The 11,059-nt window shown below is 43.3% G+C and overlaps 1 protein-coding gene across 1 annotated transcript in view; it reads left to right on the forward strand.

Annotated features, from left to right (window-relative positions):
- The first annotated feature begins 6,265 nt into the window (after positions 1 to 6,265).
- LOC119270283 (probable potassium transporter 2) overlaps positions 6,266 to 11,059 on the forward strand; it is a 6,051-nt gene continuing 1,257 nt past the window's right edge. The window contains exons 1-9 of the mRNA XM_037552282.1: positions 6,266 to 6,406; positions 7,116 to 7,353; positions 7,519 to 7,767; positions 7,874 to 7,924; positions 8,382 to 8,642; positions 8,720 to 8,772; positions 9,280 to 9,394; positions 9,477 to 9,731; positions 9,849 to 10,989. Of these exons, the coding sequence (XP_037408179.1) occupies positions 6,365 to 6,406; positions 7,116 to 7,353; positions 7,519 to 7,767; positions 7,874 to 7,924; positions 8,382 to 8,642; positions 8,720 to 8,772; positions 9,280 to 9,394; positions 9,477 to 9,731; positions 9,849 to 10,939 (2,355 nt within the window). The 5' untranslated portion in view covers positions 6,266 to 6,364 and the 3' untranslated portion in view covers positions 10,940 to 10,989. The remainder of the gene's footprint in view (positions 6,407 to 7,115; positions 7,354 to 7,518; positions 7,768 to 7,873; positions 7,925 to 8,381; positions 8,643 to 8,719; positions 8,773 to 9,279; positions 9,395 to 9,476; positions 9,732 to 9,848; positions 10,990 to 11,059) is intronic.

Here is an 11,059-nt window from a genome sequence, read left to right on the forward strand (position 1 = left end):
CCAACAAGAGGTGCTTGTTTCATTTGGAATGGGGGATATGTCCAAATTACATCTTGGCCGGCATGAGTCCTGCATCAAGAATCAATTGTCCTATCGAAGGCCCTATCCGTCTTGCAGGGTTGCTCGATAATTAAGATAGAAATATCAGACAAAATCTTTGGGTGTTTAATGACTACACCTCATGTATCCCCAAGGATATGACCCATGTTACCCTACTGAACCTTATTGCCACAGGTGTTCGGTATAACACTTCATGGTCCCCTTGCTCCTAGCCTCACCGGTGCTCAATCTCCATGATCCTGGGTACCTACAGGGATGAAGATCACGGACAAGACAAGAGAAACTTCACGATGCAATTTTACTTTACACATACAAGGTGTTTTGTCAAAGGCTTCCATTGATCCCTTCACCAAATACCTGGGGCTGCAAGGCTCATCCCTTCCATAGAAGAAATCGTTGGAAAACACATCTTGAGATTCATTGGTTGCAATATGTCTTACAATAGATGCCTTGTGTGATGCGCGATTACAAGTATGATCTAGATGAGAGAGGACTATGGTGGTGGAGATGGCTATGGAGGTGAAATGGTGGCTAGGGTTTGTGGATGAAGATGATGAATGGGTGGTGGCTGTGCTCGATGTTCCTCTCCTCCTCGACGACATTCTGTTGATATTTCAATGGGGTCCCCTTTATAAAAGTTGTTCAGGTGGACAAGCTGCCTCGGTTTCCATGCCAAATGACCGCTCACGCGAGCGCTCGCGGTCGCATGGAACGTCATCTTTTGGTCTGGAGTCCTTCTGACGCTTCCTGATGATTTGTTTCTTCTCCATTTTCCTTCCTTTCCTTTCTCCCACGTGATATCTTCCATTTTTAGCCCATTTCCTGTGGAAAAAACTATTAAAGAGATAATTTGTGGAATCCTTTGCATTCATCAGTCATTAGTGGCAATATTGGAGCGAATATCTCTCTTTTAGTGAAATTTCTCGGTTTAAACAAGGTTGAAATGAGTCCAAAAATATCAGTCATCAACTCTGCCAAGCTTAAACTTGATCGTCCTCGAGAAACATAGAGAGAAATCCGAATCATAAGGAACTTAGTTGTTTAAACCGAAATAACGAGAAGGTTTTGGTTCACTTACGATTGGTATGCCTAGATAGGCCTCCGTTTTAACCTAAAAACTTATCATAGATATAGCGGTGGCATGGTTATAGTGCAAGTGTTAGTGAAGTAAAGATAATCAACACAAAGTTTCTAATCTACTAGATAAAACAACTTTGTAATGCTTCATTTCATTTAATCTAGACAACACTTGCTTGCCGGGAATGCACAGAAGAGTTTCTTAAGATAGAGCCATGAAAATATAAGATGTGGAATAGAAAGTGATGTCTACTACACAACTTTATTCTTGTAGACTCGTGTTGGGCCTCCAAGCTCTGAGTTTTGTAGGACAGTAGCAATTTTCCCTCAAGTGGATGACCTAAGATTTATCAATCCGTGGGAGGTGTAGGATGAAGATGGTCTCTCTCAAACAACCCTGCAACCAAATACAAGGAATCTCTTGTGTCCCCAACGCACCCAATACAATGGCAAATTGTATAGGTGCACTAGTTCAGCGAAGAGATGGTGATAAAAGTGTAATATTGATGGTAGAAATATATTTTTATAATCTGAACAAATAAAAACAACAAGGTAGCAAATAGTAAACGGGCATAAAAACGATATTGCAATACTTGAAAATGAGGCCTAGGGTCCCTACTTTCGCTAGTGCAATCTCTCAACAATGCTAATATAATTGGATCATATAACCGTCCCTCAACGTGCAACGAAGAATCACTCCAAAGTTCCTATCTAGCAGAGAACATAAGATGGTATTGTTTGTAGGGTACGAAACCACCTCAAAGCTATTCTTTCCGATCAATCTATCCTAGAGTTCGTACTAAAATAACACGAAGCTATTCTTTCCGATCAATCTAACCAAGATTTCGTACTAAAATAACACCAAAGCAAATTCAGATTCATAATATTCAATCCAACACAAAGAACTTCAAAGAGTGCCCCAAGATTTCTCCCGGAGAAACAAAGACAAGAACGTGCATCAACCCCTATGCATATATTACCCCAATGACACCTCGGGAATCCGCGAGTTGAGTGCCAAAACATATATCAAGTGAATCAATATGATACCGCATTGTCACCATGAGTATTCAATTGCAAGACATATATCAAGTGTTCTCAAATCCATAAAAGTAATCAATCCGATAACAACGAGATCTCAAAGGGAAAAACTCAATTCATCACAACAAGATAGAGAGGGGAAAATACCAAATGATCCGACTATATTAACAAAGCCCACGATACATCAAGATCGTGACATCTCAAGAACACGACAGAGAGAGAGGGGGAGATTAAACACATAGCTACTGGTACAAACCCTCAGCCCCGAGGGTGGACTACTCCCTCCTCATCGTGGTGGCCGCCGGGATGATGAAGATGGCCACCGGAGATGATTCCCCCCTACGGCAGGGTGCCAGAACGGGGTCTAGATTGGTTTTCGGTGGCTACAGAGCCTTGTGGCGGCGGAACTTCTTATCTAGGTTAACCCCGAAGGGTTTCAGAATATTTGGGAATTTATAGTGCAAAGAAGGGGGTGCGGGAGGCCACCGAGGTGGGCACAACCCACCTGGGAGTGCCTGGGCCCCTAGGCGCGCCCTGGTGGGTTGTTCCCCCCTCGGGGCACCCCCAGGTGCTAATCTGGCCCATATTGGGTGTTATGGTCCATAAAAAATCTCCAAAAAGTTTCGCGGTGTTTGGACTCCGTTTGATATTGATTTCCTACGATGTAAAAAACAAGCAAAAAACAGCAACTGGCACCGGGCACTGGGTCAATAGGTTAGTCCCAAAAAATGATATAAAGTTGCTCTAAAATGATTGTAAAACATCCAAGAATGATAATATATTAGCATGAATACTTCATAAATTATAGATGCGTTGGATACGTATCAGAAAGCATGTAGTGAAACATGATGCTCAAGTGATCTTGAACATACCCACAATTGTTTCTTCCTCTAGGCTCTTAAACACTTTGTTTCAAGCATTGCTTGCTGGAACTTTGATTGTCACGTGAAGGAGATTATGCCAAATAAGTGATCATGCATAGGTTTACGTTGTGGCTTAATGTTCAGGAACTATGGACCTTTAGCAATAATGTCCCTTTCGAGCTCTTTTGATTAGTCCCCTCTATTTAGCGCACACATACTCATTCAAGATAAAGCAGAATAATATTCATTTGTAATGTTGCCACTACGTACGGTACCAAACTCATAGCCGAAATCCGAGCTATCGCTCTTGGTGGATTGTTCATTGGCCAGCGGAGTCCTCACCATAACATCAAGAAGGGTGACAAATCCACATTTACACACGTAAATGCGTATATACTATTAAAGGCCATGGTACCAGTCGGAGGCTGTAACACCATGTTGAGATATACAACACTGATTTTTGGCATAATCTCACCCACCTTTCAACTAAGTTCCTCTAGATAATTTTATCCATAAGTGCTATCAAGTCTATTAAAATTAACAGCATGGGGTTGAGCATGTTTAAACATCACTACTCTAGAATTTATTAACTCCCAAGTCTTGAAAGACTTTCTCTTGTGCAAAGTTACACTTGGTTAATTTCATTTCATTTTCAAAACTGTCCCACGGCAAGTCTTCGTTGTCTAAACTAAAGAAAACAAAGGCTACAAAATTATTTCAGCTACTAGAGCAAAACCTTTGTATCAACTATCAAGACTCACTCCCATCCACACATAGCACACATACTACTACTACATCTACTCTAAGTGTTCAAGTGCAAAAGACGGGCGTCGCAGGACATACCTTCACGATCGTGAATTTGCACACTTCTCTTCCTTACTCTTGCATTCCTCGTTGTTCTGGCATAGATCAACTCCTCTGAAAACAAAATGCAAATGAACTCCAAGGGGCTAAATAAGAATCAAGAGCAAAGCAAAGCTTATTCTTCTTTCTTTGTTTTTTTTGGTTTTTTTGAAAAAACTAACTTGCAACCAAAAAACGCAAAGGCAAAAACAAAAGGAAAATAAAAAGCAAAGTGTTGGAACAGACCAACACGAGTGTTTTGAAGCTCCTTGAGCTTAAGTACAACCTCATTACAATTTATTCAAATACCGCCACATCTTGATGTAGAAGTGGGGATAACCTCCCGCAAGCTTAGGCCCTTGCAAGCCCAAACCAGTGAGATCATTGCGGCGGTTGGTCAGGAGCCCACTCTTGGCTCTAGTTGGAGAAGTTCATGTTCATGTAGGGCGGCGTGCTCCTCGGGTGTGATGCGAGGTTGCACATATCATCAATATAGCCCTGAAGGATGTTGAGGTGTGCGTAGGTGGTGTAGTATTGTTGGGACTGCTCTTCCTCCTCGTCGGTGGCGAGTTCTTCTTCGTCTACTTGTTCATGTTCTGGCCCTTCTTGGTCAAAAGTTGCATCTCCTTCTTATGCAACATAATGCAATTGTCCATTCTTAGTGGAGAAATGGTTAGGCATAGGTGTGTGTAACAAGTATGCCACTCCAGGAATTTTGATACAATGATGACCATTACGAACTACTACCATAACAGCGCTAGTAAGAACATGAATGTTAACAAGGGTGTTACCGACAATGGGGCGGAGGTGCCTGTAGTCAAGGCCAAGGGAGTTGGCCAACATGGTGATCACTCCTCCACACATGATATCTCCTTGTTCATGATTAGCTTGATGCGCGAGGTGTAGCAAAAGTATTGCCCCTAAGTTGGGCGAATAACCGATGTCCAGGTTTGGTGCTTTCCCAAGAACTAGCATGTTCTCATCATTTACCTTAGAAACTTCTCTCATGCCTATAACGAGATAGTGATAACATAGTAGAAATGACGTATAGCAGGACTTTCAATGCAACTGGCTCTTTACCTTGAGCCATGACGACATATACGATAAAAGGATTGCCTTGGGTGCGGGTCAGTGAAATCATAAACATATCTAAGATCATCATCATTGTTGGGGAAGCCAAAATAATTACACCACTCAGCAAGAGTGATGTTAAAGTCTTGGTCAAGGAGACGGGTAGTGATCCTCTCCTCCTCATATGCATTTGGCACTAATCCAACATTGTGCGAGAGAGTACTAAGAAACTCAAGCGTTAAGTGTCCATATGTCTCACATCCTTGATAACCGAAATGGTGCACCCCGGCATTATGACAAAGCAAATTAAAATCATGAGTGATACCTAGCTTGGCGAGAGTATTCACACAAGCCCATTTGGTTGCTTTGATCTTCCTTGTTGCGAGCTTTTGGAACTTCTTCCTTGCTCCGCGGTCGGTGAAGACGATCCCCTGAGTGAAAACTTGTCGTGGTTGCGCGGTGGATGAACTCCAGGAATATGTTTATACTCATAGGTGATTGATATTGGTGGGAATGCTATGATAGGAGGAGGAGGTGCTGACGTTCCTAGATCTGGACCAGCAAGTTCAAGTTCATCGGTGCACGGATGGTGAAGGCATGAAGTGAAGAAAAATATATGAGGTTGAAGAGGGGAGAGGAGGAGAGGGCTAACCAAGTGGAGGAGGCAAAAGTCGCGGTCGCCGAAGGGGGCAAAGGTTCGAGGCAGAGGGGTTATCCGAGGAAGGGGGGTGACAGTCACGACCTGTCGCCTCCGCTAGAGGAGCGGAGCGTGGATCCTAAGCATCAGAAGGAGGGGGTCAGGGACGTCGCTTTGGTCGCCGACGGAGGGGGTCAGGCGCGTCACATCAGCCGCCGACAGAGGAGCTCGGAGGTGGGGGAGGCGGGGTGCTGGATCTTTGTCAACGACGCCTGTCGCACTTCTCTCTCTTGAGTCTGGCTTCTCTCCCCGACCTATGTGGTCCCAGCTTCTTTCCTCGTGGGAATGGTGCGGGTCGGGGCAGGGTTACCCCCGATTTGATCCGATCAAATGTTTGTCTCCCTAGGCCAACCCAACTCATGGTTCTTCAACTCGGGGAAATAGCGGGGATCCCCCCGGGATCCTCCCTTGCAACCAAACAAAGCCCAAAAGAGCAATAAAGCCTTGAGATATGCAATAACCACACATAGCAAGGGCTATAATTGCAAGTTATCCATGAACAAGGGCATGATTGAGAATCAGAGAAGGAAAATAGCATACGGTGGTTCCTATAACGAAGGGGCGCAATGGTAATCTTGTTCCCGCAACAGTACAATGGAAGCGATCGATGATCCGCAGCCCCTCCCTCCCTGCCCCCGTGTTCTATAACTCCACGGAATCGCGCTCCACCGCCGGCCGGACACCTCGCGCCGCCGCCGCCGCCTGAGTGCGATCCATGGACGCCGAGGCCGGCGCCGCCGCCGCCCAGCAGCTTCCGGTACGCCCCTCCCTCTCATCTCCCCCGCTCTCAACATTTCTCTCCGCATTGCTCGTTGGCGCTGATTGGACCCGACGCGGACCGGGAGGAGCCCTAAATCAGGGCGTGCTCCTGGTTTCTCCCGCGCCTGGAATGGTTCCGGCGGTCTGATGCGGAGGTCCGGCGGGGGATTAGGGATTCCGCGGCTCCTACGGGAGATCTTATGTCTCCTTTCATCCATCCATCTATCCATTTCGATTTAATTTTTCCCGGGGTTCGATTGGAATGGGTTCGCTGCAGCTAGCGTTTTCTTCTTTGTTTTAATCTTTCTCGACTAGATTTGGGTTTGGCATTTTCGTTTTTGTGGTGGAATGGTATGGGTTAGTGTTCGCCACCTTTTGCAGAAGCAAATTATTTTGGGTAAGATTTGATTCTACAAGTAAGGAATGACATTTCTATGACAAACCAAATGCCTCTGTGGGTTAGCAATCTCTTTGTAATCATAGTGAGGGTCTGATTGCCATCAGTATAAAAGAATGATTAAAAATACAGAGAATTGCCAGTTTCCATATCTTCAGGCAGGGCATTTTATTCTTTTTATAAGTTCCAGGTGATAGAAAAAGAAGAGTTATGATCTCGCATATTGTAGTTATCAAGGATAACTCGTCTGAATCTATACTCTGCCACAAAATGATTTTTTAACTGCTCTGTCGTGCATTTTCATTTTCAGTGGAGGCAGCACTACAGGAATCTACTACTGCTAGCATACCAGAGCTTCGGTGTTGTTTATGGGGACCTAAGCACATCACCTCTGTATGTGTATAAAAGTACATTCTCAGGAAGGCTCCGGCAGTACCAAGATGAACAGACAGTATATGGTGTACTTTCTCTGATATTTTGGACCTTCACACTTGTTCCTTTGCTCAAGTATGTCATTATTGTATTGAGCGCTGATGACAATGGTGAAGGTACACCATAGTTCCTTTGTAAGAAGTTGTTTCTATTTTATGCCTGTCATCATGAAGTTCATATTGTTGTAATTGGTTGGCAAATTTCTATAAACATGCTCACATGGAGATCATAATAAATCACCTTATGAACAAAAAATATTTAATCCGTGTACACTTTTGTAGGTGGGCCATTTGCTCTGTATTCGCTCCTCTGCAGGCATGCAAAGCTTAGCTTGATTCCGAATCAACAAGCAGCGGATGAGGAGTTATCTACATACTACAGAGATGGGTTCGCAGCTCAGCATGAATCTTCACCCTGGCTAAGAAGGTTTCTAGAGAAGCACAAAATTGTCAAAACTGGACTTCTTGTTGTAGTTCTGTGTGCTGCTAGCATGGTGATCGGTGATGGTGTCCTTACTCCGGCAATCTCAGGTGGATACTACCATCATCTGTTGGTTACCTTCCATATCGATGCATGATTCCGGTTATTAACCTCTGTGTATGCTTAGCGTGTTTTTTTCTGCTCCTTTCCTTGCAGTCCTGTCATCTATGTCTGGGCTGCAAGTTCGAGCTACTGGTTTACAGGAACGTAAGTACAACTCGTCTCTTTGAAATGTGAACTCGTAAGGCACAGTATTTAAACACATGTGCTTGTGTGGAGTATTATGAGATACGGTACATGCACTTCCTTTGGTTATATTTCTGTATTACTACATATTTTGTCATTTGGTTGCTCTTGATGTGCTACCTATAGCACATCATGTCTACAGCACGATGCACTGTATGGTGGAAAATTTAAGGTCTACTGTATTGCTATGTGCTGTGAGCATGTGGCTGTCTCTTCAAATATACATTGTACATATATCTTTAGTTTTCAAATACTAGTCTGTGTATTTCAAAAACATTTTGTGTAATATATCTGGACATTAGATTCTGTTATTGTATAGTCAGATTATGCATCCTTATTTTCCAAACACTTCGTGGGAACTTTGGGCTTATTATATTCTTAGGCTTAACTGCTATAATCGCAATTTATTTCTATACAGGTTCTGTGGTGCTTCTTTCATGCATTGTATTGGTTGGTTTATTTTCCTTGCAACACCGAGGTACTCAGAAGGTAGCATTCATGTTCGCACCAATTGTCATCATCTGGCTCTTTTGCATTGGTGGAATTGGATTGTACAACATAGTTCATTGGAACCCAAACATATACCAAGCAATCTCTCCATATTACATTGTTAAGTTCTTTAGGACAACCGGTACAGATGGCTGGATTGCTCTAGGAGGAATACTACTTTCTATGACAGGTTAGTGACTGTCAACATATACAAGGGGTAAAATTGTGCTTCGCTTGTAACAATTTATGTTTCCTTTCCCCTTACAGGCAGTGAAGCTATGTTTGCCGACCTTGGTCATTTTACAAGTGCATCTGTCAGGGTAAGTTGAACTAGTGATGATCTTCTATCTGTTAATTTCTGCAGTGAAAACTTCCCACTGGATGTATAGATCCTTTTATGTTTATAATTATGTTTGGGTGTGGTGCTGTGTGACAAAGCAGCCATGAAGAAATAACTTTGGGAAAATATTTTTGCCAAATGCTTTAAGCTTAAAAGCAGCAGAAAAGTTTGTAATACCAAACAGCCTTTCTGTGAAAAGAGATTGATTTAACCTGCATATTTTAAAGAATGGATGACATTTCCCAAAGAACTTAGTTAAGTTCTTTGTTGTGTACCAAATTGTTGCTTTCATCTAATGCTTTTGTGATGCTCTATTCGATTCCATGACGTTAAAGCATTGAAACCGCCTGGATAATACTAATGCCTCTCTTATTATACTCATAATTTACAATTTCTATTTGCTTAAACCATACCTGCCCTTCTGGCACACTTTGCTGTTGAACCTGTATCTTTTTGGAGACATGACCTGGGTTTCTCCTTGTTGCAGCTAGCTTTTATTACCATCATATATCCATGTCTCATATTGCAATATATGGGCCAAGCAGCATTTTTATCAAAGAACATGTTTCACACGCGCACAAGTTTTTATGACTCCATCCCAGGTTTGAACTTGTCTCTCACTCATCACCCTCACCTCCGCTCCTTCCTCTCTCCAATGTTATTAAAGTTTCAGTTGTCATCCAGGACCTGTATTTTGGCCTGTATTTGTGGTGGCCACTCTTGCTGCAGTTGTTGGAAGCCAGGCTGTCATTTCAGCAACATTCTCTATTGTAAAGCAATGCCATGCTTTGGGATGTTTCCCACGAGTGAAGATTGTTCACACATCGAGGTGGATCCATGGGCAGATATACATTCCTGAAATAAACTGGATCCTTATGGTGCTATGTGTAGCTGTCACAGTTGCATTCGGTGATACAACCCTTATCGGAAATGCCTATGGTAAGCTTGTAATAACAATTGACGAGATTAAGATCTTTCTTGCACATAGACCTTTTGATTTTTCCAGCATTCTCATTTACTGATAGTCTAACCATTGTCCATGGTTTATAATTTCAGGTATTGCTTGCATGACTGTTATGCTTGTTACAACATTCTTGATGTCATTTATCATCATCTTTGTTTGGCAAAAGAACATAATATTTGCCTTGTTGTTTCTATTATTCTTCGGATCCATTGAAACCGTGTATCTTTCCTCATCCCTCATGAAGGTTCATCAGGGAGGATGGGTGCCTCTTGTGCTTGCTTTCATATTCATGTCTGTCATGTTTGTTTGGCACTATGGAACAAAGAAGAAGTACCAGTTTGATCTTCAGAACAAAGTGTCAATGAGATCAATCCTGTCTCTAGGTCCAAACCTCGGCATAGTTCGGGTTCCGGGAATTGGACTGATTTACACAGAACTGGTGACTGGTGTGCCTGCCATCTTCACACATTTTGTCACTAATCTCCCTGCTTTTCATGAAGTCCTAGTGTTTCTTTGTGTTAAGTCAGTTCCAGTGCCGTATGTTCAACCAGATGAGCGATACCTTGTTGGTAGGATTGGACCTAAAGCGTATCGGATGTACCGTTGCATTGTCAGGTACGGTTACAAGGATGTGCAGAGAGATGATGAAAATTTTGAGAACATGTTAGTTATGAGCATTGCAAGGTTCATTATGATGGAAGCTGAGGATGTCTCGTCTTCAGCAAGTTATGATATTGCTAACGAGGGAAGAATGGCTGTGATAAGAACCACCGACGATGCTGGCACCCCACTGGGCATGAGAGATCTGGGTGGCCTAGCTGAGTCCATTTCTACCACGAGGAGCAGCAAATCCGAGAGCCTTCGAAGCTTGCAGTCCTCTTATGAGCAGGAATCACCGAGTGCAGGCCGGAGGCGCCGTGTTCGCTTCGAGCTGCCAAATGAGGACGCCATGGATCAGCAGGTGAAAGATGAGTTATTGGCACTCGTGGAGGCAAAACACGCAGGGGCTGCGTATATCATGGGCCATTCTTACATCAAAGCTAGGAGGAGCTCCAATTTTGTGAAGAAGTTTGCGATCGATGTTGCCTACTCTTTCCTCCGGAAGAACTGCAGAGGCCCATCAGTCTCACTGCATATCCCTCATATTAGTCTGATAGAAGTTGGTATGATCTACTATGTGTAGCCTGGTGCTCTTTTGTTCACGATGTGGGCATTCGGTGGCAACAAAGCATGGTGAGTTTGCTAGTCACCGGTTAAAACTGGCTAGTTTCCTACTCAGATACCATTTGGATAATGCCTTTTT

The sequence above is a fragment of the Triticum dicoccoides genome, chromosome 3A (genome assembly GCF_002162155.2).
Source record: "Triticum dicoccoides isolate Atlit2015 ecotype Zavitan chromosome 3A, WEW_v2.0, whole genome shotgun sequence".
NCBI classification, from domain to species: domain Eukaryota; kingdom Viridiplantae; phylum Streptophyta; class Magnoliopsida; order Poales; family Poaceae; genus Triticum; species Triticum dicoccoides.